The sequence below is a fragment of the Diadema antillarum genome, unplaced genomic scaffold (assembly GCF_040938485.1).
Source record: "Diadema antillarum isolate AM-2024a unplaced genomic scaffold, OU_Dant_1.0 seq00002239_RagTag, whole genome shotgun sequence".
In the NCBI taxonomy this organism is placed as follows: domain Eukaryota; kingdom Metazoa; phylum Echinodermata; class Echinoidea; order Diadematoida; family Diadematidae; genus Diadema; species Diadema antillarum.
In genome coordinates this window covers 162,158-188,633 of record NW_027272869.1, presented here as the reverse complement: position 1 = coordinate 188,633, position 26,476 = coordinate 162,158, and the positions used below count along the sequence as shown (strand labels likewise).

At 41.8% G+C, this 26,476-nt stretch overlaps 1 protein-coding gene across 1 annotated transcript; it reads left to right on the top strand.

Moving 5' to 3' along the window:
- The first annotated feature begins 8,020 nt into the window (after nt 1–8,020).
- Nucleotides 8,021–25,568, top strand: LOC139714335 (long-chain fatty acid transport protein 6-like). The gene is made up of 9 exons (XM_071626046.1): nt 8,021–8,516; nt 9,611–9,820; nt 16,095–16,253; nt 17,024–17,148; nt 21,056–21,256; nt 22,456–22,549; nt 23,180–23,378; nt 24,364–24,461; nt 25,261–25,568. The coding sequence occupies exons 1-9, from the start codon at nt 8,021–8,023 to the stop codon at nt 25,566–25,568; spliced, it is 1,890 nt and encodes a 629-aa protein (XP_071482147.1).
- Nucleotides 25,569–26,476: the final 908 nt, after the last annotated feature.

The window sequence follows — 26,476 nt, the reverse complement described above, 5'->3', positions numbered from 1 at the left end:
CTGCCTACTATTCGCTGAGGGGATCATCCTCTCAGTGACGATTTGCCTTGCCCTGACACCGATCCTATGTTTGCGTGGCGGATCAGGGGCCCGTTGCATAAAACTTACCATTGAATTTCAATGTTAACTACCGTCAAAATCAGGCGTCACAGCCAATCAGCGTCAAGGATTGTAAATGTACCGCTAATTTTACCGCTAATTCTCTCTCTCTCTAGCCCTACGACTCGGCCCAATTTTCTGCCTTACCTTATAACAGAGACTCCAACTCTCCCGTTTTCGACGGGAGATCTCCCGCCGAAAACCCATTTTTGCAAAATCTCCCGTTCTCCCGCTTATGATTTTGATTTCTCCCGCCTGGCTCTGTGTCTCCCGTTGGAAAGGATTTTTTACTTATTGCTATCGTATGTTGAAAAAATAAGCCTTAGATAGCACTAGAGAGCATCTAGAACCTGGAATTTTGCGCTTCGCACACATCAACTTAGAATCTCCCGTTTGCTAGGGGTTTCAGGCGGGAGAATCTCCAGATCAGAAGGTGCTTTGGGTTGGAGTCTCTGTTATAAATCTTGCTGTTCTTTAATCATACTCAATGCTGCCAATCCTAATCGCTTAACAAAAAACATGTCTTGCTCAAGATTTCAGATAGGGCCTAATTTTCTTCAACATTGATACCGGTACTGCATCCAAACCAAGGCTGTGATCAGTGTGAACACATTGTTCAGTCGGGGGCACATATTCTCAAAATTTTATGTTTTACTTTTTAAATGGTTTTCTCTGCGATAGGATGCAAAGGGTCATTGTCCGTGGTGAGGCTTCTTCATGGAGGGCAGTCCGTAGTGGTGTTCCACAGGGAAGTGTTCTAGGCCCGGTACTATTCCTAATTTTTATGAATGATATTTCTGAAGATGTCGACTGCAATATGAGATTATTTGCAGATGATGCCAAATTCTGGCAGTCAATTAGTGACCCCGATGATACACAGTTACTGCAGGATACCATCCACAAACTTGAGGTCTGGTCCCGGATATGGCAGCTCAAATTCAATCACGAAAAATGTCATGTTATGCACCTTGGTCGTAGAAATCCTCGGTGTCAATATCAGATACATTCAATGATAACTACGATAATGTTGAAGTTATTGAGACAGTCAAAGAGGAAAAGGATCTCGGGGTGTACTTTTCTCCTGACCTTTATTTTAGTCTTCATGTACACAAAGTATATAGCTGCAAAGGCGAATAAAGTGCTTGGTCTGATCAAAGGACTTTTAATCATCTGACTATCAAGTGTTTGTCCTACTGTATGGCCCTTGTTAGACCACTCTTGGAATATTGCTCTTGTGTGTGGAATGAACTTTCAAAGAGTGATGCAAAGAAACTTGAATCAGTTCAGAGGAGAGCAACAAAGTCGGTATCAGAGGTTAATTGTTGTCATATCCTGAGAGACTCAAGCATTTGGGGATTCCATCCCTATACTACTCTATAGAGTATCGACGTGAACGTTCAGATATGATTCAAGTGTTCAAATTTTGCATGGTATGGAAGACTTTGATCCAGCTGTTCTCTTTGTCATCAATGATCATGTTACACGAGATCATAAGTTGAAGTTGTATGAAGGAAGGTGTTGAACAAGTAAAAAGTTGAAGTCTTTGCAGAGAGTAGTAAATACGCCAGGATTAAATCCTTTGAATGGCCATAGGCGTACCCAGGATTTTTTAGAGGGGGGTGTTCAGTGGCGTACCGTGGGTCAAGACATTGGGGGGGGGGGGGGGGGCGCACCTCATGGAAGCAACATCAGAATTGCATAACTGTACAATAAAATGCGAGCGAGCGGAGCGAGCGAGCTTGAAAATTTTGACATTTTTCAGTCCCCAAACTGCCGTTTGTAGCTATATATGATAATATATGTATATATAATATATATATATATATATATATATATATTTGCTTTGGAAATTAAGGGGGTTGCACCGGGTGCAACTGCTGGCAGTTGTTGGCAGTAACATCAGGAGAATGACATAACGATTAAATGCGAGCGAGCGAAGCGAGCGAGCTTGAAATTTTTGACATTTTAAGTCCCCAAACTGCCGTTGGCAGCTATATTTTTTCGCTTTAGAAATTAAGGGGAGGGGGCGCACCGGGCGCAACTGCTGGTAATTACTGGCAGCAACATCAGGAGAATTGCATAACGATTAAATGCGAGCGAGCGAAGCGAGCGAGCTTGAAAATTGTGACATTTTACAGTCCCAAAACTGCCGTTTGCAGCTATATTTTTTCGCCTTAGAAATTAAGGGGAGGGGGCGCACCGGGCGCAACTGCTGGCAATTACTGACAGCAACATCAGGAGAATTGCATAACGATAAAATGCGAGCGAGCGATGCGAGCGAGCTTGAAAATTTTGACATTTTACAGTCCCAAAACTGCCGTTTGTAGCTATATTTTTTCACTTTAGAAATTAAGGGGAGGGGGCGCACCGGGCGCAACTGCTGGCAATTACTGACAGCAACATCAGGAGAATTGCATAACGATTAAATGCGAGCGAGCTTGAAAATTTTGACATTTTACAGTCCCAAAACTGCCGTTTGTAGCTATATTTTTTCGCTTTGGAAATTCGGGGGGGGGGGGGGCGCACCGGGCGCAACTGCTGGCAATTACTTGCAGTAACATCAGGAGAATGGCATATAACGGTTAAATGCGAGCGAGCGAAGCTAGCGAGCTTGAAAATTTTGACATTTTACAGTCCCAAAACTGCCGTTTGTAGCTATATTTTTTCGCTTTAGAAATTAAGGGGAGGGGGCGCACCGGGCGCAACTGCTGGCAATTACTGACAGCAACATTTATGCGAGCGAGCGAAGCGAGCGAGCTTGAAAATTTTGACATTTTACAGTCCCAAAACTGCCGTTTGTAGCTATATTTTTTCGCTTTAGAAATTAAGGGGAGGGGGCGCACCGGGCGCAACTGCTGGCAATTACTGACAGCAACATCAGGAGAATTGCATAACGATTATGCGAGCGAGCGAAGCGAGCGAGCTTGAAAATTGTGACATTTTACAGTCCCAAAACTGCCGTTTGTAGCTATATTTTTTCGCTTTAGAAATTAAGGGGAGGGGGCGCACCGGGCGCAACTGCTGGCAATTACTGACAGCAACATCAGGAGAATTGCATAACGATTAAATGCGAGCGAGCGAAGCGAGCGAGCTTGAAAATTTTGACATTTTACAGTCCCCAAACTGCCGTTTGTAGCTATATTTTTTCGCTTTGGAAATTCGGGGGGGGGGGGGCGCACCGGGCGCAACTGCTGGCAATTACTTGCAGTAACATCAGGAGAATGGCATATAACGGTTAAATGCGAGCGAGCGAAGCGAGCGAGCTTGAAATTTTTGACATTTTACAGTCCCAAAACTGCCGTTTGTAGCTATATTTTTTCGCTTTAGAAATTAAGGGGAGGGGGCGCACCAGGCGCAACTGCTGGCAATTACTGACAGCAACATCAGGAGAATTGCATAACGATTAAATGCGAGCGAGCGAAGCGAGCGAGCTTGAAAATTTTGACATTTTACAGTCCCAAAACTGCCGTTTGAGCTATATTTTTTCGCTTTAGAAATTAAGGGGAGGGGGCGCACCGGGCGCAACTGCTGGCAATTACTGCCAGCAACATCAGGAGAATTGCATAACGATTAAATGCGAGCGAGCGAAGCGAGCGAGCTTGAAAATTTTGACATTTTACAGTCCCCAAACTGCCGTTTGTAGCTTTATTTTTTCGCTTTGGAAATTCGGGGGGGGGGGGGGGGCGCACCGGGCGCAACTGCTGGTAATTACTGGCAGTAACATCAGGAGAATGGCATATTATAACGGTTAAATGCGAGCGAGCGAAGCGAGCGAGCTTGAAAATTTTGACATTTTACCGTCCAAAAACTGTCGTTTGTAGCTATATTTTTTGTCGCATTGGAGGGAGGGGGCACCCGGTGCGCCCCCTGGATCCGCCACTGGTAGTCAAGGGTGTCGGTTAATGTTCATGATTGGGGGAGGTATGACCAGCGAGGGGGCGTCGAAGTGACCAAGCGGGAGAAGGATGTCCAAAATCTGCACTTTATATAGAGCATCCCCTAATTTGTTTGTGTTTGTGAGTGTGTGTGTTTCATATAGATGGAAAAGTTAGGAAATAGCCAAGGTCAAGTCTTATTATTGGCAATGCAAGGCATTTTAATATAGACTAGTATGTAAAGCAACACTGCAAAATCAATGATCAAGCTTTGATAGCAAATGTGTACAACCTATCAAACATTGCGCAACATTGCAGCGACTCTTCTTGCCATTCCGATATTCTGAGTACACTGCGCACATCCTGCTTGTATTCAAAATGCCAACCAGGAATCACGCTGAATCACAATCTTTTGTCGTCTCCGGGCTTTTTGAACAATGTTATACCTCTTTAATTATATGGTTAAAAGAAATCTTAGAAAAATATCTTTTTTTCTTGATCATCCTTTCATGTCGATTACCAAGTCCATGTGTTATCACTAATTACATTGAGTATAGCAAGTAACTTGCTACTTCCAGAGCTTCCAGAGCTTGCTGATTCCAGTAGGCTACTAATATACTGACTGTACTTGGTAGTCAGTGGCGTATCTAGGGAAAACGGCGCCCGTGGCAAGCGCGAAAATTGCGCCCCTAATTTCTGAAAAAGTGTTCAACCCCAACCCCATCCCGGTAGGGACTTTAAAAGAGTCCTCATGATATGGTTTTTGAAGCACTTAAGAGGGGTCTTTTGAGGGTGATTTAAATGTAATAGGCAACCCTAAATTTTGATATATTTTGGCGAGCGAGCGCAGCAAGCGAGCCGAATTTTTTTTTATTTTAGCTTTATACATAACATGGAATTCTTGTCATTTTTGGTTATTAAATCTTCGAATTACAATTCTAATCATAGTGACGGCCTCATAGATAACGATTTGTACCAACAGTGTCCTACCCCATCCCGGTAGGGACTTAAAAAAAGTCCACATGATGTGCTTTTTCAAGCACTTATAGAAGGGGTCTTTTGAGGGCACGACTGAGTGTCTTTAAAGACACTCAGTCGTGGCGAGTGGTCTGTGCGGCACGGAGACGAACGCAACACGCTGCCTCCCCCATTCTGTATCAAATGTAGTGACCCCCGAATGAGAATAGCGCTGGCTCAATGGGTCAGCGAAAATACGGTAGGCTACAAGAGAGCTCCCTGTGCTTATCTCCTAACCCAAAATGGCTGTCCCAGCGAGCCACGAGAGCTTCCGAATGGACGCACACTCTCAGTGCACATGCGCATGAAGAGAGGCCAAAAGAGCCACGCGTCTTCTGGCCTCTCTCCTCCAATCACCGCAGCTCGCGGTGACAATATTTGTGTATGATGCGTATACACACACACACACACACACACACACCCACACACGCCGTAGCGTCTTCTGGCCTCTCTCCTCCAATCACCGCAGCTCGCGGTGACAATGTTTGTGTATGATGCGTACACACACACGCACACACATACACTTGTCTCAGTGGTAGCATTACACAAACTTCGGTCGTTCGGAGTTTACGTACCATTAGGGATGGCGATCGGCTGCCTTTAAATGTAATAGATATTGAAGAATTTTGGCCAGCGAGTGCAGCGAGCGAGCCGAAAATTTTTGTATTTCAGCTTACAAAACATGGAATTCTTGTCATTTTTGGTTATTAAATCTTCGAATGACAATTCTAATCAAGATGTAGTGACGGTCTTATAGATAACGATTTATACCAACGGTGTTCAACCCCAATCCCATCCCGGTAGGGACTTAAAAAAAGTCCCCTTGATATGCTTTTTCGAGCACTTAAAAGGGTTTTTTTGAGGGTGATATAAAATCTGATAAATTTTGGCGAGCGAGCGTAGCGAGCGAGCCGACAATTTTTGTATTTCACCTTAAAAAACATGGAATTCTTGTCATTTTTTGGTTATTAAATCTTACAATTCTAATCAAGATATAGTGACGGTTTCATAGATAACGATTTATGCCAGCAAACTAAGGACTTGGAAAATTACTTACTACGAGTGAGTGAGCCGAAATTTTTATATTTCCACGTCATCATTACGTTTTGTTCTTCTTATTTTTTTTTTTTTGGATAAATTTTGGCGAGCGGGCGCAGCGAGCGAGCCGAAAATTTTTATATTTCAGCGTTACAAAACATGGAATTCATGGAATTCATGTTTTGTTTTTATCTTGTTGATTTGGTTTTCTGCCCCCCCCCCCCCCCCCATTCTCCTTCCCCCCGTCCGGGCGAGGTTTTTTTTTTTTTCTCCTTCTTCTTCTTCTTCTTCTTCTTTTTTCTCGTTTTTTTTTTTCACGTGCCCCCTTGCCCCCCCCCCCCCCCCAGATACGCCACTGTTGGTAGTTGATACTACCGACTTAGCATGCAATGTGCCTATAATAGGCTGCAGCGCAGCATGCATTGTACACACATAATATTATGCATCATACACAATTTACGGTACCGCGTACGGTATAACACCGGTAACAAAGAGATTGTAATCTCTTTGACCGGTAAACGGTGAACATTATGCGCAATGTATCTTCGCGATTCGGTCAAAGCAAAGCAGGGATCGGGAATGTCTACTGTTTGCGCGTCAGCTTCGCGCGCGGTGCAGTAACGTAGTATTAACACGTACTGTACACGAGTTCTTTAGTGCGTATGATATAATGTAATGTTCTCCATAATGTATCATCATCCACACAAACATTAAAACAAGGAAGAGAGAGAGAGAGAGAAAATGAACGCAAAAGAAATGAAAGGCGGAATTCAAAACGGAAATAAAAGCCGTAAAGACAGCTTTTGTTTCATTTGTCAACATCTAAGCATTGCTGAAGAGGGGTGTTGAATAGCTCAAACACATCCCTTTTGCCCAAGGGGGGGGGGGGGGGGTGTTTGAACACCTTAAACACCCCCCTTTTGGCAAAGGGGGGTGTTTGAACACCCAAAACACCCCCCCTCGGTACGCCCTTGTGAATGGCCCTCTAAGTTTTCAACTTGCTGCTATGGGCGTCATTGTAGGTAATTCAGGTAATTGAATAGGTAGATCCGAGCCCTGTTTTATAAAGCTGTTCGTAAAGTTACGAATGACTGGTGATCAGTTCTGATGTGCTATGCTTATCAGAATTTCCATAATTCAGCACAAGAACTGATCACCAGTCGTTCTTAAGTCGTAACTTTACGAACAGCTTTATGAAACCGGGCGGTCCAAATAGTAGTGTATAAAAGACCGGGGGAGGGTCTTGGTCGATGGAAATAATGATAACGGAATCTTCTGAAAAGTGATGGGTATTGTGGGTATGTGTTTTTTTTTTTCCGACCCCCTCACCCGCCTAGCAAAAAAAGAAGAAAATAGTGAGGAACCTGCAGCCCCCTCCCCGCCCCCACCCCCTCTCCCTGCTCCCATTTCTGCGGCCCCTGCTAAATCAACTACTAGTAGCCTGTTCATACCTCGGATTCATACCAAAGGGAACAAAATTTCAGTCAGAAGCTTGATGGAACTGTACCGACTTCCGGTATACGGCATTTGATAAACAAAGTGAAAACATGCCTGAAAGGTGGGATGGGGGCGTTGGTTCGGTCGGAGGCTCGCCCGCTCGCCCCGCGCCGTGCTCGAACAAACCAATGAAGCCCCACGGCCAGTACATGTACCACACACACAGATGGTCCAATAGACTTTCCTACATGCGATGCATACGCATGCGGCCACACTATCAATGCTTTACGCATACGCTTTTACACGCATATCCATAAAGCATTTATGACTACAAATTGATCGTAGACGGACTTCGGGCTAGAGCGACATCCCGGGAAAACGTGCAATCAGACAATTTCGACAGAAAGTTAATCGTGTTTAGCTTCTTTGATTTGCATTTAACAAGGAGCTTCAAACACTGACTGACTGCTCAACCACACCAACCAACAAATATCAAATAATCAAAACCGGTGATTGTCCGACAGCAGTGACAGTGCGGTAGGTACCACTCAACTATGCCGCAGTCACCGGGGATCGCTCGGCCAGCCGCGCTGGTCGCTGCCTCTGCGGTTCCTGCCTCGTACTTCTGGCTACGTTGGCGCTACCCACAGTTCTGGAAAGATGTCAAATTTCTGTCACATCTTGCGAAACTCAAGTCCACTCTCAGGCATGACCTAAGTTCCGATATTACGGTTGTGGATCTTTTTGAGCGTCATACACAAGCTAATCCTTCGCACCCCTGCATTCTGTTCGAGAAACAGGCCTACTCTTACGGAGATGTACAAACCAATGCTAACCGTGTAGCTAGATGGGTAACTACGGCAGACCCAAACCTGCGTAAAGGGGATGCGGTTTGCATACTCATGCAGAACAGTCCAGTTTTGGTCTGGACATGGCTTGGTTTCTTGAAGAAGGGCATTATCACCAGCATGCTCAACTTCAACTTGAAAAGCACAGCTCTCCTACACTGTATTAAAGTTAGTGAAGCCAAGAAGCTTGTATTTGGAACAGGTGAGATGCCTTCTTCATCCTTTGTGTTGGTGACATTAAATTTATTTAAATTTGTTTATCAGTATCACTGTAACACTAACAGTTGTGATGTTTTCATTAAGTTACCTGTAAAGTAGAGTTGTATTATGAAACCTAATCTGATATCTGGCATTTACAGTGAAGCTACAGTCAGATATTAAACACAGTTATCACAGTAATGCTGCCAAGAGGGGTCAGTGACAGTAGTGCATTCAATACAATAATGAAAGCAGTCAATGGTCAATTCAATTTGAATTTCAAGACGTCTGTGGTTGCAGTACAATTTACCAAGATTGAAGACTCCTCCCTGTTTTGCCTGTCACATTTGGTTTGATGTTTTTTGTTCCAGTTTTGCTTTAGTTACTTTCTCTTTCCAAGATTCAACTTGTAGATCATTGTTATCTCAGTTTTGTTTTTTGATTTATTTAATACATATATAAATGATATATTCTTGTTTCCAGATATGCCCACCTCTCTCCTGTTCCCCTTTTTTATTTCCAGTTCTATGTTGCTTTCACTTTTCAGCTACAGTAGTTATAATCGTCTTTAATAGACACTCTCATTCATATTCTCTTTTAGGTTCAGGATATTGCTCTGCTCTACATTCATCTTTATTCACATGTACATGTATCCTTCACAGGTTGCCCATCCATGATCTTCTAATAAAAGGGATAATCACTGACCCTTTCAGGAACCGTCCTTTGTCTCTGCTCACTCCTTTGCTTTCACCCCCTTTCATACCAGATTGGCTCCCTTCTATCAAGACTAATCTGCCCCCCTGTGTTCTTCTAAGTTTACCTCATGTTTATAGTCCCCACATCTTAGGACTTTCCTCTCCAAAACCATATTTTAGACAATCACTTGGACTTGTTCCCAAAGTAGGGACCCTAGATCAATTGTTTTGGAAGTACATGTATTGCCTGTTTGTTTAACAGTGAGAAATTACCCTTACCCTGCAGTAATTTGAAGAGCAAAATCATTGAATGCTCCATGTGAAAGATACTGCTTGTCAAGGATCATGGAGTACATGCAAGTCTGTCTCATCTCCAGAGACGATGTGATTTCACCCTTTCCAGAGTTTCTTGGCCTGGTGCAAGAACTGCTGCCAGAGCTCCGGGCGCTCAACATCGAGCTGTGGATGGTGAACGACTTCCAGGTGTACGGGGTGGCCCCACCCGTGGGCGTCGTCCCCATGGATTTGTCAACGATGTCCGGTGAACCGTTTCCCAGCGAGCCGATGAGACTGGAGGAGACTGCTGCATACATCTTTACCTCTGGCACCACAGGTATTTAAAACTGACAAAATGTCTCAGTTTCTATTCTTTAAAGCAGTTGAGGATGTGTGGAATGTGGCATGCATTGTAGTTACAGCTATGGTCAATTTAAAAAAAAAAGATGAGTTCTTTGCATTGTTCTCCCCAAATATGCATGTGGTTTAAGTGAATGCTGCAATATCAGTAGAACACATCAGTGGAAGTGAGAAAAATTGGACAATCCGTTGAAAAGTTTTGAACTTTTAAAGTTTTGGTGCCACCAAGCTGGATGATAAGACTTTAACTGTCTGTTATGTCACAGCTGAACAAAGATATAAAGAAAATGCAAAGAGAATTTTAAAAGATTAGCATAATGAAAGAACAAGTGGTGACCTTCTTTCAGAATGCAGAAGAAATTCAACCTGTTGAGGATGAGCCCCGAGTATACTTATGCAAGTGTCTACACTGTAAGATATCGCCCCTTAGTGTATGACGTCATCCGGACCTGACAATAAAAAATCATACATGCAACCACACACGTGAGTTGTACTAAGTCTGATATGTGACATGGTGTCAGGAGTTTCGACCTAAACGCTCCGAAATGATACCAGAGTCCAAATTGTTTGTGTGATAGGTAACTTTATCATGAAAGCTACGGAATTTTAGCTGAAATCCCGCCGAGGATCTGTTCCAAAAGGGAATTTTGGACGCCGAGATTGTGACTGCCTCCACACATCGCGCAGTGAGTGCTATAGTACAGCCCCACATGTAGACATTTGTGTGCGTTTGTGAAATGCCAACATGTCTTCAAGTGACAAACCGTCGATGAACTGGCAGGCTAAAGACTTGCATTATGAATGGAAGTGCTTCAAGCAGCACTGCGAATTTACCTTTGGAGGACCACTTGCTGGTAAGTCACAGAAGGAAAAGGTAAGCTACCTCATGACATACATTGGAGACAAAGGAAGAGAGATTTACCTCACTTTCGAGTGGAACACCATCACACAAGCTGATGGCACTGAAATATCAGAAAGGGACACATTGGCAGGTGTCTACCAGAAGTATGAAACCTATGTCAAGCCAAAGAAAAACCAGATAAGAGCTACAGTAAATTTTCATCGCCGTAAGCAACAAGAGAGGGAACGGTTTCATGATTTTGTAACAGACCTGAAGTTGCTTGTCAAAGACTGTGGGTATCACGACAATGACCGCATGTTGAGAGACGCTATCGTGTTGAATGCACACAATGTCGAGGTTAGGCAAAAGTGCTTAGAAAAAGGCGATGAACTCACCCTTGATATGGCCATCAATATTGGACAGACATTTGAAACCGCTCGTGAAAGCATCCAAGCAATTGACAAAGAGGTTGATAAAGTACATGCTCTGCATGCCAGCCACAAACATGGGAAAGGGCACAGCAAGAAAAATGCACCCTTTGGCAACACACAGAGAGGAAAAGGCAGAGGCCAGAGCTCATATAGGTCCAACTTCAAACCCAAACCGAATAAAGCCCCAGAAAAATGCAAACGGTGTGGGTACGCAACAAGTCATCCTAAATGTCCGGCCTTGGGACAAACTTGCTCTGTGTGCAAGAAGCCCAATCATTTTGCAGCAGTGTGCAGGTCAAGGCGTACGCAGGTTCATATGCTTGATCGAGAAGACGCTGATTCAGCTACATATGAAGGTCATTACCATGATGGAGCATCTGATGACAATAGTGACCAGGAATATGCACACATGTACGCAGTCAGTGACGATGTGCACACAGCAAGTGACTGGTATGAAACAGTGACAATAGATGGACAGCAACAAAAGGTGCAGATCGACACGGGAAGTTCCTGCTCAATTATGCCAATGCACATCTTCAGAAACCTGAAGATGCAGCCTAGTCTGCAACCTGTCAAGAAGAGGTTTGTTTCATACTCAAACCATACTCTCCAATTGGAAGGCAGTGTAAAGCTAGCTACAAAATACAAAGACCGCTCAGTAGAGGTGCAGTTTCATGTAGTCAGAGCAGATGAGAAGCCAATACTCCTCTCAGGCTCAGATAGTGCCAGACTCGATCTGATTCAGCGGCTACACAACATCGAGGACTATCCTGAGCTGAAACTAAACACAGGAACACTGCCAGGAACATACTCTCTGAAAATTGACCCAACGATACATCCAGTTGTTCATGCTCCAAGACGGCAACCACAAGCCCTAGCATCAAAAATCAAAGACAAGCTGAAAGAAATGGAGGAAAATGGGCACATAACCAAAGTCAACGAACCAACAGACTGGGTCAACTCAATGGTCACAGTCGTAAAAAATGGCAAAGTACGCATCTGCATTGATCCCAAAGACCTCAACAAGGCAATCCGCCGCGAACATTACCCCATACCCACAGTGGAGGAAGTGATTGCATCCATGCCAGATGCAAAAATATTCTCGGTGATTGATGCCAAGAGTGGGTTCCTGCAGATCAAACTGGACTATGAATCGAGTCTGCTGACAACATTTAACACACCACAAGGGAGATACCGATGGCTGAGACTCCCCTTCGGCATCAAGAGTGCCCCAGAAATATTCCAGCGAGTCATGGATGAAATGTTGGAAGGAATACCAGGGGCCCGTGCAGTCATGGACGACATTCTGATTGCAGGGAAAGACATGAAGCACCATGATGAGATCTTGAACAAAGTTGCACAGAAAGCAAAAGAGTACAATCTGAAGCTGAACTCTGAGAAGTGCAAAATCAGGCAACCAGAGGTCAAGTACGTTGGACATCTTATCTCCTCAGCAGGGTTGAAACCCGATCCCGAGAAGGTCCGAGCTGTAAGAGAGATGCCAGCACCCGCATCTAAGCAGGCTGTCCAGCAGTTTCTTGGACTTGTACAATACCTGTCCAAGTTCATTCCAGACCTGAGCACCATAGATCAGCCACTCAGAGCTTTGACCACCAAAGATGCACAGTTCCAGTGGGGTCCAGCCCAGCAGAAGAGCTTCGACAAACTCAAGGACTTGTGCACAACAGCACCAGTACTAGCCTTCTACGATGACAAGAAAGATGTGGTTATACAGTGTGACGCAAGCAGATATGCTCTAGGAGGTGTACTACTACAAGAAGGACGCCCAGTAGCCTTCACATCACGGGCTCTTACAGAGACTGAAATGCGCTACGCACAAATCGAGAAAGAGATGTTGGCCATTGTACACTCCTGCCGAAAATTCCACCACTATGTCTTTGGAAGGACGGTGCATGTAGAATCCGACCACAAGCCGCTCCAGGCAATCTTCCGCAAATCATTGCTGTCGGCCCCGATGCGTCTGCAGAGTATGCTCCTCAGACTCCAACCGTACGACCTGAATGTGATGTACAAACCCGGCAAGGAAATACCCATTGGGGATGCCCTCAGCAGAGCCAACCTACCTGACAGCGATCCTGACATGGAGCCGGTGGTTGTAAACATGCTTGACCACATTGCAGTGTCCCAGGAGAGATATGTGCAATTCCAGACACGCACCGCCATGGAGCTCAATGAGCTGCACAGCATGATCAAAAGCGGGTGGCCAGACACAAAACAGGAAGTGCCACACTCCATACGCGAGTATTGGACAATACGTGATGAACTTTCAGTGCTAGATGGCGTGGTCTACAAGGGTATGCGCATCGTCGTACCCCCATCCATGAGACGAGAACTACTGGAGACCATACATGCCTCACATCTCGGCATTGTCAAGTCGAAACAAAGGGCCAGAGAAGCATTATACTGGCCAGCGATGAATCAACACATCGAAGAGATGATAGGAGACTGCTCAGACTGCAACACTCATCAGAAAGCACAACACACGGAACCGATGCACCCAACTCCTCACCCTGACTTACCCTGGCAAGAAGTGGCATCGGATCTGTTTGAGTGGGAAAGATCGCACTATGTGCTTACTATCGACTACTACTCAAAGTATATCGAGGTGAATGAACTCGCTACAACAACAAGTAATGCAGTCATTCAAGCACTCAAAGAGCAGTTCAGTCGACACGGCATACCACAAATCCTTCGAACGGATAATGGACCACAATATGTCTCCGCAGAATTTGAGGCATTCTGCGAAGAGTGGGGAATAACGCATCGGACCTCCTCCCCACATCACCCCCAGTCGAATGGTGAGGCTGAGCGAGGTGTGCAGACAGTCAAGCTACTGTGGAAGAAGTCCAAGGACAAGAATCTGGCATTGCTGGATTATCGCACGACACCCATGGCAAGCTGCAACCTCTCACCTGCCCAGCTATCCATGGGGCGAAGGCCCCGGAACAAACTTCCAGCAACAAGGCAACTGCTGAGTCCCAAGCTCTACCAGCCTGAGGAAGTCAAACAACGACTCAATGCAGAAAAGTCAAGGCAGGCCTACTATCACAACAAAAAGGCAGGCCAAAACCTCCCTGCATTGAAGCCTGGTGATGCAGTCCGGATGGCACCGCTCCCAGGAACCAAGAGATGGATACCAGCCACCATTGAAGAACACCATCGCTCCCCTCGCTCCTATGTGCTGAATCATCGTGGTCGCAAATACAGGAGGAATCGCAAGCACATAAGGCCAGCCACCCATGAGGCTAATCGCGGAGGGACCCGTGAGTCGCTCGTCATCTCTGAGTCATGGTCCCACATGAAACGCCAGGGTCCAGAACCAGCAGCTGTCACTCCGCCAGCTCCTAATCCAGGAAGAGGGAGACCACCAGCTACCTCTACAGCTCCAAGTGCGCCGAGCAGCCCGAGGCCCCCTGAGGGAGTATGCAGATCAGCGGAATCAACTAGGTCACCGGCACCGCAGTACACGACCAGGAGTGGCCGAACCATTAAGAAACCGGACCGTTTAAACTTATAACATAAACTAGGACACACACAAAAAAACAAACAAAAAAACAAAACAAAAACAAAAAAGCCTAAAAATTGAAACGAAAAAGACAACGGAAAAGGAAAACTGAACTTTTGTTTTTGAACACTTCATTATAAAGCTCACCCTTTTGGCCGATTCAGAATTGTTTTTTTTTTGTCATGTATTGTTTTAACACAGGACTTTTGGAAGATTTTTTAATTATTCCTTTTTTTATATAATACTAAGAGAGCTGTCATTTCTACAACCCATGTGATCCCCTTGGACATGGAATGAACTGTTTGGATTACAGGAGCAACGTCTTACCGACTGAAACAATCAATATTTGAACTTGAAAGAACTGAGATTTCCATAATTTGGATTTCATATGTTATTTTTTTTTTTGTTTCCGGTACCGTGATTAATTCATGTTTTGTTTTGTTTGTTACATCATATGATGATATATATTTTTTTTGCATACAACCTTTTTTGGTTATAAAGAATTTATCGAAAAAAACAAACAAACAAACATTCAGGGACTGCTAAAATTTGACATAGTCCCTTTTGCCTTTTGAATATGTGTATTTGTTTATTTGTTGCATTATTGTGATGGCAACACGTTAGTTCCTTTTTGAATTTGTGATAAATCATAAACTATCACAATTTACAACCAGTGATTGTGTTAAAAAAAAAAAAAAATAAAAACAAAAACAAAAAAACGAATGGATAATTTTCACACACGGAAAGTCTAGTGTGAATTGTTCCTTTTGTTTCTAGAACAACAAACATTCATATTTTGAAATAAACAGTATGCGTGTTGTATTTTGCAAAACAACAAAAAAAATTTTCCCTTCGGTTTGAGAAATTAACGTTTGGAAAGTTTTGAAGATTTCATTTTTTTTTTTATTTTGTTTTGAAAAAAAAAAAAAAAAAAGGAAAAAGGGAGATGTAAGATATCGCCCCTTAGTGTATGACGTCATCCGGACCTGACAATAAAAAATCATACATGCAACGACACACGTGAGTTGTACTAAGTCTGATATGTGACAACACTTGTATGTGATAAAAACAATGTGTACTTTTCATTAAAAAAAGACATTTTTTTGGAATTTTCATCATATTTCTTTTATATTGTTGTTTTGCAGTAATAAGAAGAACTGTTGTAGTCTTCTTGTCCTGCAATTTGTTGTTGTTACACAACATTATGAGCATAACATTTTACTCATGTATACATGGGGAGCTATCATCCTTTAGAACATGTTTCTGTGATACCAAGCTCATAAATCAATGGGGGAGGGAGGGGGGGGGGGGGGGGAGGTGAAGTGCCCTCACTTGCGCATAGACAATTTTCTCTTTTAATTCATGTTTGTATGACAATGCAAGATTTACATTGTATCTAAGGTATGGCCATTGCAGATTTGATTAGAAAGTTTCGTTATCTTTCAATGCCCAGGGTTGCCGAAACCAGCTACAGTTCCACACAGGAAGATCATCCGAGGGGTTGCCATGCATTTCTTCTCTGAACTGACCCCAGACGATGTATACTATGTCACCCTTCCACTCTACCACTCAGCTGGACTGGTTCTAGGTTTGTCCAGCATGTGGTACTATGGTAAGCATGTCTGATGCTTTATGCATTTGATTTATTTCTACTGGTATGTGCACGCTGTAGCATTTTGTTGTGGTTGTGGTATACAGGTGTCTCCAGTTATACCAAAGTCATCAGGACCAGCAGTTTTCTTTCATTATATCAAAGTTTCATTATAGCCGAGCAAACAAAGCGTATAAAGGTAAGTAGATTATTATTTTGGGATGTTAAGTTTGACTTTGTAGTAACAAAATTTTGTTATAACCATGTTTGTTATAACCATGTTCGTTATATGGGAAGTGCACTGTAATTATCTTAAGTCTTAATATCTGATTATTAAAGTTACCTACTGTACAACCCCAAGAAAATTTATACTCTTAAGTCCTGTCTAGATGCAACTCAGCTCAGTGAAAACCCAACCCAAAACATGGGCAATGATATGGAATGAAAAATAAAAATAAATCCAAGAGCTACAGAACAGAGGGGGTGGGGTAGGAGGGGGGGGGGGGGGGGGGAGGGGTTGGAGCAAGAACAACTCTGAACTATCAAACTTTTTCAATCAATATTGCCAAGTACCAGGCTTGCTGTCAGGTGAATGTGCTAGCAAGCACCATTCATAGGAATTACATGATTTTTCATTTACACCACAATTGCTTATCTTAGTGACTTTATGATTGTACAAATGACCTTTTTCTTCCCATAACACATAATATGCAAAGCACAAGTGCAAACTGGCTGAACAGAAAAAATGGAAGTTGAAATTAATGTAAGAGTACTTGTTATGCCGCATATAGGTGCTACCGTCGCTCTTGCCAAGAAGTTTTCTGCCAGCCACTTTTGGGATGATATTCGGAGGCACAACGTGACAGGCTTCCAGTACATTGGCGAGCTGTGCAGATACCTGTTGGCACAACCAAGGGTTGGTACATGTATTTTTCTTCCCCATTGTGTTGATATAGTGGTTTACATCAATATTACCAGTAACTTTCCTGTATGTGACCACCCAGCTTAAAACTCGCAAAACAAGTCTCAGATTAGGATGTACTCGGCTCTGCCTCGTGCATGCCTCACCGTTGTAAATACCCTTGAGTTCAATGCATCTTCACTATCGTTAATGCCCTCTCACCTGTGCATTATTTGTATACTAATTCGTGAAAGAAAACAGAAGACTTCAATTCCTCTGACCTCTCTACATGGCCATCATATTCTGCTGAAAAATTTGAATAAACACTGGTATCATTCAGTAGAATATTTTCTGCACAAGGGTTATTTGAATGTAATATGCTTTGTCAATGTTTTGTGCAGATCTCTTTTCAAATTTAATTTTATCATTGTCTATCCCAGCTCATATTGACATAGACGGGAGCTGCAAGAGTACAAAGCATTGTTCTTTCAAATCTTGCTACATTTGTAATCCACATTCTATGGTAGTTTAGTGTGTAACATGATGAGCAAAATGTCAAAGGCCTGTGCAATAGTGTATGTCAACTTTTCATAGTAGGCTCAGCTGTAGCTTGGAAAAGCTGCTTTAGGGATTATCTCATCAAAGGTCAAAGCAAATACAATGCTGTTGTTGAAAGAATACTGTTTTAATTGTGAGAGCTTCAGTGTGACTCCCTAGGTAGACCATGGGATAGATTTCAACCTTTTGCATTGCTTTCAAACAAAGTAGTTCAGTGGTTCAAAATGTCAGCTAGATATACAGTGTAATATATATAATGAAATAAAACTGCTGTCATACCAGGCTGTTAGGACCTTATGTATATGGATTGTACATTTGTTTGTATTCACATGGACAGTGTGAAAAAGCTTGAGTCAATATTGAAGTATAAGTCGATGAGACACTCATGTGGATAATGATCAGATTATAGGCCTGGCAAATACAGCACTTGAAAAGTTCAAGAACCCTCTTCAGTTTTTGTCAATTCTAATTTGCTTGAAATACTTTAAATACATCAAAATTTTGTAGTGTAGGTCGTATTGCACACTTTCTTTTGTAGCTTTAAGTTTTGAATTTGTACATCTCTCTCAGTTGCACAGGTACACTTAATTTTTTGTGCCTTTTTTGCCTTGAAAATTATCAAATGTGTGTGCTGATGGTAGATGATTTGTTACACATTGATGTGTAAGCATGGGGTACTAGTGCTCTGTGGCCCTGACCAAGAGATGTGTATCAGCTTAACATGCAAACAAGAATCAGAGTGAAGGTCGCAAAGAGGTCGTTTGATTCCAGTGTCACACACATGTTATCTTTAGAGTCAACAACTTGATCCGTGCCCAATATCAGACCAGGAGCAAAGTCTGTGTGATACACCAATTAATTGATTGACTAGTTTTTACTATTAAATGGGAATAGGGCTTGAAAGTAACTGCAGTGCACTTGCTTCAAGATAAAAGATATTTTGATATTTCAATTCTTTGCATTCTCCAAAACCGTATTTTGCTAAATGTCTGTAATAACAGGATTTTTTTTTTGTCAATTGTTTTGTTCATTAAAGGCATTAATGAGAGTAGCAACCTTGTTAGTCCAAAGAAAATCCTGGATATTTAAGACAATAGACTTACTTTTAGGTTATTATGACACAAGAAGATGATACTTGTGCTGAACAGCTGTGTTAAATGGTGAACATTTTTACCAACACGGGTATGCTGTAAAAGTTAAGTTTTTATTTTTTTATTTTTTATTTTTTATTTTTTATTTTTATTTTTTTGTGTAATTGTCTTTTATGAGCACTACTTTTGTCCCTTTAATTTTGATTGTGTGACAGAAGATATTTACTTCAGTAATCATTTGAGACTTTTGACTTTACAGAAGTCTTGCTTTCTGACTCCATCTACAAGTGTATGTACTGTACTCTATCTGAGAAAACTGAATACAGTACACTTCCTCTATAATGGACCAGCAACAACCCATAAACTGAGGACATGTAATAAGTGGAGTTGACCGTTGTAGTCCCAGCAGATCTTGACATTAGGTTGTCTGTCGAATCATTTACTCAAACTGTACACAATCATGAATGCAGATCACAGATTTATGTTCCTGTTTACTTTATCTTCGCATAATCTTCCACAAAGATCAGGTCAGTAGGTCAGGATTTAATTTCAGCTGCATTTCATTGAGTGTATGCTTCAAACTTTGTATGGTGGCTAGCTATGATAAGACAGTTTACATGTTTAGGTGCTAAATAGCTGCATTAGAAGTGCAAGATCAAAGGTCAATGAGTTTTAGCTTCAGAAAATTTAAAGCCTGTGCTTAGAGATTTAAGTGGTGAAATTTGGTAAGAATAAATCCTCTTCCTTCATTCCGTAAGAGCATTTCACAAGTATGATTTTTTTAGAAAGATTTATAAAATCAGGAGACACATTTGCAGTCATTTTTTTAAAGTCAGTTCATGAGACGATGTCAAAGACTGGTGCCGTGCTTGTGACTGGCACTGAGTGCACAGCAGTGGTTACAGTACAATGCAGTGACAGTATTCGACAAGCCGCAGTATTGACCTCATTGTCGGTCAAAATCAATCAAACAAACAACAAGTGAAGGGATATTTTACTTGTATTTTGTTTTATTTCCTTATCAATACCCTTTGTAAGTATGAAACATGACAATGCCATGCATATAATCATGATGTTAGTAAATTGGTTATAAATAGGATGAAGAGTTTTTTATCACTGCGCATTTTAGTGAATTTATATAATGCTATGATATTACCACATATTTCATATTGTATTTGTGCATGGGGGAAATGTGCAATGTATTTATTGAATAGAGTATCTTGCAAAAGCGTGCAATCCGTGTTATAAGGAATTCATTTTTTTTTAACATCTACCCGGTACTGATTTTCTTTTTAAGAAGTTGAATATGCTCAAAGTAAATGATATTTATTTGATTCAAGTAGCCAGTTTTATGTATAAACACTCTAAAGGTTATTTACCTCAAATTTTCAGCAGTTACTTTGCTCTTAATAGATCTATAAATTTTTATGAAACCCGAAATTCGTGCAATATGTATGTTCCATTTTACCGATATAAGATATCAAGAAGTAGTATAAGATTTTTAGGTCCAAAATTGTGGAACAGTTTAAACATTGATTTAAAACAAAGTCCATCTCTTGCATCATTCAGAAGAAAATATAAGTTACAGCTTATTTCAAATTATTGTATAGATGTGTAGTCCGATCTGGCTTAGTGCTACGTAATGTCCTGTTTTGTAGACTGTTTTCGTTTTGTAATTGTTTTATTTTGTCCTCTGTAAGTGCATATAGTACTTGTAATTGTTTTTTGCGCTTTTCGTTAATTATTCTGTAACGCTTCAATTGATAACTGTTAATCATATGATATCATAATTTTAACTGACTCTCTTTTTCTTCATTTTGTCTATGGGGTTCGGCCTGGAAAGGTCAATGGCCTATTGCTGTTCCCCTCCACACTCGCCACATATCCTGAATCACAAACTTTGATTTTTATACATGTGCATCATTTTGTTATTGATTTTTTTTTTCTGTGCGTACATTTTGTTATGCTCACATGAAATCACATTGATTTCATTTTTCTTTTTTTTTTATGAGATGTGGAAAATAAACTTGAAACTTGTTAAACATGTGTATATCCCTAGAAAGTGCTGTATTTGAGCATATCTCTCTTATCCGGCCAAATCGATTATCCAAACTCTCACCGGATCCGACCTGCCCGGATAATCAAGGTCCTACTGTACCTTGATTTGATCACAGTGTGGCAGTCAGTGGCACAATGATTAGCACTTGACACTTTGATGTCCATGGTTGTATACTGATCATCCACATAAATTTTGCCCCCTCTCTTCTGTTCAGCGCATGGATGATGGCAAGTACCCGCAGAGATTGAAGGTTGCCTGTGGAAATGGACTGCGTCCAGAAATCTGGGAGGAGTTCCAGAAACGATTCAACATTGATAAGATCATCGAAGTGTATGCGGCCACAGAGGGAAACTTTGGCTTCATTAACTTTGAAGGGAAGGTGGGGTCCATTGGGAGGTACCCCTGGATAATGAGGGTAGGTGCTTCTCATTATTTCTTCTCCCACTATGTCTGTAGACAGAACAGAATGATGAAAACAAACAAACAAACAAACAAACAAACAAACAAACAAACAAACAAACAAACAAACAAACAACCAACCCTAGACCCTTTCCCTGACCCTAATCTTAACCTACATCCTGGACCTTATCCTGAGCCTCTCCCCATAACCCTTACCCTAATTTACTATTACCTATCATTATCAGTATTTGGGGGGGGGGGGGGGGGGGTGGGTAATTGTCCTCAGGGGATAATTGTCCTGATACACTCGTGATGAGTACATGTATACAAATAGCAATATACAGGGTTAATCTTGCTGGTAGGTGGCATGATACTGTATACACTCTTAATAGCAAGTCTAATTTTTTGCAAATCAAGACTTTCACACAGTTTCATGAGTGGTGAATTTCATGATCATGGAGTACAGTAATGAATCCAAAAGTGTACTCGTGCACATCACATTCTTGACTGCTTTAAGAGTTGATATTGTTATAGCGTGTTGTGAAATTTGCAATTAGTGCCTGACGTGTGAAATTAGAGAAAACTAGAAAAGCACTCTGAGAGCGCAGACCTCCGCCAAGCATGCAGCTCATTTCCACCACTGATCTTGTTCTTCTATTGAGACATCAGTGATTTCCACCCATACGTACCACTAGTACTAGTAGTCACCCCATTTCCCAATATAGAAGCCTTTGTTACGTCATAAACCCTAAGCTGCACGGTGCGCCTCGCCCCAGCAGAAACCAGGGCACGCACTTTAGTGCGCGCTTGCAAATCTCAAATACGTGCAGCCTGAACTCCCAAGTTCATTGACCCTACCTCCCAAAATATTAAAAGTCCATCATGAATTCCACCAAAATTCTTGGATCACTACCAAAAGTTAATCGTTTGTTACTTGTGTCATTCTCAACCTTTCCTGCAAGTTTCATCCCAATCCGTTCACTACTTTTTGAGTTATTTTGCACACAGACAAACGAATGAACTAACTAACGAACTACTGTAACTAACAAGCAAACCAACGGTAACGAAAACATAACCTCCTCCCTTGGCGGAGGTAATAAAAACTTCACAGAATATACAGCTTATTTGTAAACAGTATTGTATGTATGTAGATTTCTAGAAGGTCAGTGACTGTAGCTGTAACTGTGTGCATTTCATATGGTTGCTCCATCTCAGAAACTTCTGGACAATATTGAGCTTGTGGAGTACGACTATGCGTCTGGTGAACCAAGACGGGGCAAGAATGGATTCTGTGTCCCTGTACCAATGGGTTTGTGATGTTTCCTCATGTACCTTTAATATCTGTTTCTAATCGGTCCTATTGTCAGTTGCCTGCATCGGAATAATTCTCGGATTATTAAAGTGCACTAGACATATTCATTTTCTTCACTGAATGTAAGGAAACTATATGCTAAACTTATGGACATGCCGGCATGTTTATATGTGTTTTAATGGACATGTGAGCTGTAGCAAGAGATTTTTTTTTTTTTTTTTTTTTTTTTGGGGGGGGGGGGGAGGGGGAGGGGATGTGACATGGTTTTTACATTCCGTGACTTTCACCATTTTGGAGTCACAGATTTGCATTAAATTTGCCTATTCAGGTAATGTGAAATGCTTTCATATCAGGATATAGAGAGTACCGGTATGCCAAGAAGATGAAGACTGCTTTTGAGCAGATTTTTAAAGTGAATTACCACTCTGTGTGTATTTTGAAACTTGCTGTAATGTATTTTTCTCTTGTTCCTTTCAGTTGTTAGCCCCATAGACTTTAGAGTATATAACACAAAGTCTCCTATGTGTGAATGTTTCTGTGTTTGAGATTCTTGACATGCCATGCATTTGTAGTTGTTTTATTCCTTTTAACTGTGTTTTTGTTTTTGTTTTTTTCTTGTAACTGCAGGTCAGACAGGCCTGGCCCTGTTCAAAGTGGACAAAGAGAACCCCTTCACTGGCTACAAAGGTCTGAGGAAGATGAATGAGCGGAAGATTGAGAGAGGTGTGAAGGTCAAAGGTGACGTCTACTTCAACACGGGGGACCTCTTGAGGATGGACGAAGAGGACTACGTCTATTTCATGGACCGAGTTGGAGACACATTCAGGTACGCCTTGGAAGACAGCAGAGAAAGAGTAAAAATGATAGTGAAGTGGAGAGAGAATAACAGTTTGCATTTTCAAGGTTAATGCTACAAGTCATACTTTTGTTTTGCTTTTTTAAAGGTATCTTATAGAAAATGGGTTTTGTCACGGACCGAGTCTGGATATAGTTGGGTCCAGTCTAGAAGAGAGTAGAGAAAAAGTGTGGGGTGAAGTAGGAGACGTGACAGAGAAGTGTGAAACATTTTCCCTTTTCTTAGTCCAAGCCCTAGCTGTAGCAAGATTTCACATATTTGTGGCTTGTAGCAAGATCAAACAAAAGTAAGGTAGTCCCAGTCCAGTTTACGTGTCATATTTTCATAGTTATGAAAATATTATATATTACTACCCTTATTATGCATTTATTTATTTGTTTATTTATTTGTTTAGTTATTTATTCACATATTTGTTTGTTCGTTCATTCACTCATTCACTTATTCATTCATTTACTCATTTATTCATTCGTTCGTTCGTTCGTTCGTTCATTCGTTCATTCATTCATTCATTCATTCATTCATTCACATTTTAATCCACTAGGTAAGACCTCTCATGTAGGGTAACAGGTGTGGGAGTAGTGTGTTTTGAGCTGTCTGGAAGAATTGGCCAATGAAGATGACATCGTAGAGAATTGTATGATGAGCATATTTGAGTCTCTGATTTAGGATACCTCAGCTGTGTCAGAGTTGTGAAGTTTGAGCAGATCAAAGAAGGATATCCTCACCTGGGATGGCCTGTTCATTTCATGTTGATAGGATCATATTTCCTCAGTATTTATGTGATTGTGCTATCCCTTATGGATCCTTCAGGGCGATCATGACTTTTGCTGCTCAGAAAAGGTAGAAACAGTTTTGTTTCTGCTTTTTCTAATTCAAGTGACTGACTTCAGAAGTTTCTTGGTGGTCCTTAAATAGTATTTTTTGCAGTTATGTTTGTTCTTTTCTCTCTCTGCAGGTGGAAGGGTGAAAATGTGTCCACAATGGAAGTCTCTCAAGTTCTCAGTTCTTTTCCGGCTATCATGGAAGCCAATGTGTATGGTGTTCAAATACCAGGTAGGCTATATTCAAGGGAAACTCCGCCCGTATGTTGACTTCAGCATGTACACACGTCACTTTTGAAGAGATGCCATTTTTAACAGTTTTGATCTAATGCAACCGAATTCTTATGCCACCACTGTAAGATTGCCTTCTTTTCCATTGAAAATGTGCACACAAGTGCATTTCTCTTGAAGTTGCAGTCACAACAATATCATCCTTTGTCCTGTTCACAAATTGAAGATCCTCCCTTTAACCTGTTGAGGACAGTTTGATTTTGCTACAACACTCATTTCCCGTAGAAGCTTGCACGAGAATACTCGGGACTTGTCCTCAATTGGTGAAAACTCAGCAAACCCCTCTATTCATAGTGCTTGTGTTTGCTAATAAGATGCTTTTCACCCACAACAACACAATACAAGTGACTCCCATTGTATCGAAGTCCTCAGGACCGATAGTGTTCTGTTGTTGTATCAACATTTTGTTATAACTGAAGGGAATTTTGCACCGTAGACCATAATGATGGTAAGATTAGGATCTTAGATTTTCGCTCCATTGTAACAAAATTTCTTTACAACAGTGTTTGTTGTAATGGGTGTGCCCTGTATGTTTATCACAAAGTGATTGCATGTGCTGCAGAAGTTGATCATCTTTGATGTGCTGATTTTGAAGTGACCAAGTTGTTGCCCTTGATGTGACAGCTTGGTAGATAATTGCATGAAAAGTGTGGCCTTTGCATTGTTTTCGAACTGTCGAGAAGTACCCATTATTATCATCAAGAATAAGGCTTTCTAACTGTCCATTATGCACAATGTAGGCAAGGATGGCCGCGCAGGCATGGCTGCTATTGTACCACATGAGGGCATGAAGGTGAACATGCGAGACCTGTACGCTCACGTCACCTCCCAGCTGCCGGACTACGCCTGCCCCAAGTTCCTACGCGTCATGGCCCAGCTGGAGATCACGGGCACGTTCAAACACAAGAAGACAGAACTTGTCAAGCAGGGCTTTGACATGCACTCCATCGACGACGAGCTGTTTGTCATCGACCCTGTGGAGAAGGCCTACACCCCACTGACCAGCAGGCACATTCAGGCCATCATGAGTGGACAATCAAAACTTTAAACTTTGGTCAAACATGGATCATTAACTCGCTACATCAGAGCATGCGATGCCAGGAATGCTGGACTGCTTTATGCAAGGTACACAGTAACTTAATTAGTCAGAATGGCCGCAACTTTTTCTTTGCCCTTGTACCAATGCATATTACATTGTAGAGAAAGTTGGAGTCCATGTTCCTACAGATTTCCAGTAATATAATGTGTAAACATTTTTCTTGTTTGAACTTTCACTTTCACAGGGAAAGTCACAATTTTGAAATGAATCTGAATTGTGCTCTTTCACGAAAATCTTTACAATCTGAAGGGCATATGGGGTAGCAAGAAAGCTTTAAAAGGTAATGAGATTTACAAACATGAGAAGACAATGGGTAAAGATAAATCTAAACTTAATCCCATGCTTTATCAGAGCAAAAGCGTACATACATCAGTGCCAGACTTCAGCCATGATCTGGTTCGTCAGTGTTTATGTCATAGTGAAAGACAACAGATTTGAAGTTTGCAACTTCTCTGTGCTGTTGTTTGTGTATCTGTACAATGCCAAGCATGCACTGAATGTATTGCATCAGCAATTGTGTCAGAAGCTACAGCTGGGGAGTAGATTGAACATGTGGGAACTTACGTGAGGGTGCTATGGTATAGTGAACGAGACTACTGGAGTTCAAACACGGGTCCCGAGTTCAAATCCCACGAAGTGCTTACATCCGTGGACAAGTTTTTCCAGGATGTCCCTCTCTACCTGGGTGCATATCAAATAGGTACCTGGTAATGCTAGGGTGACGGTTAATTGCAGGGCCCTCTGGTAAAGCAGCGGCAATGCTGAAGAGGCCACCCTGGGTAGATAAGGCCATGTTATTGTATCATAATTATTACCCTTGGTGAGCTTAAGAGGGTAGGAAATATTGTGCCAACATG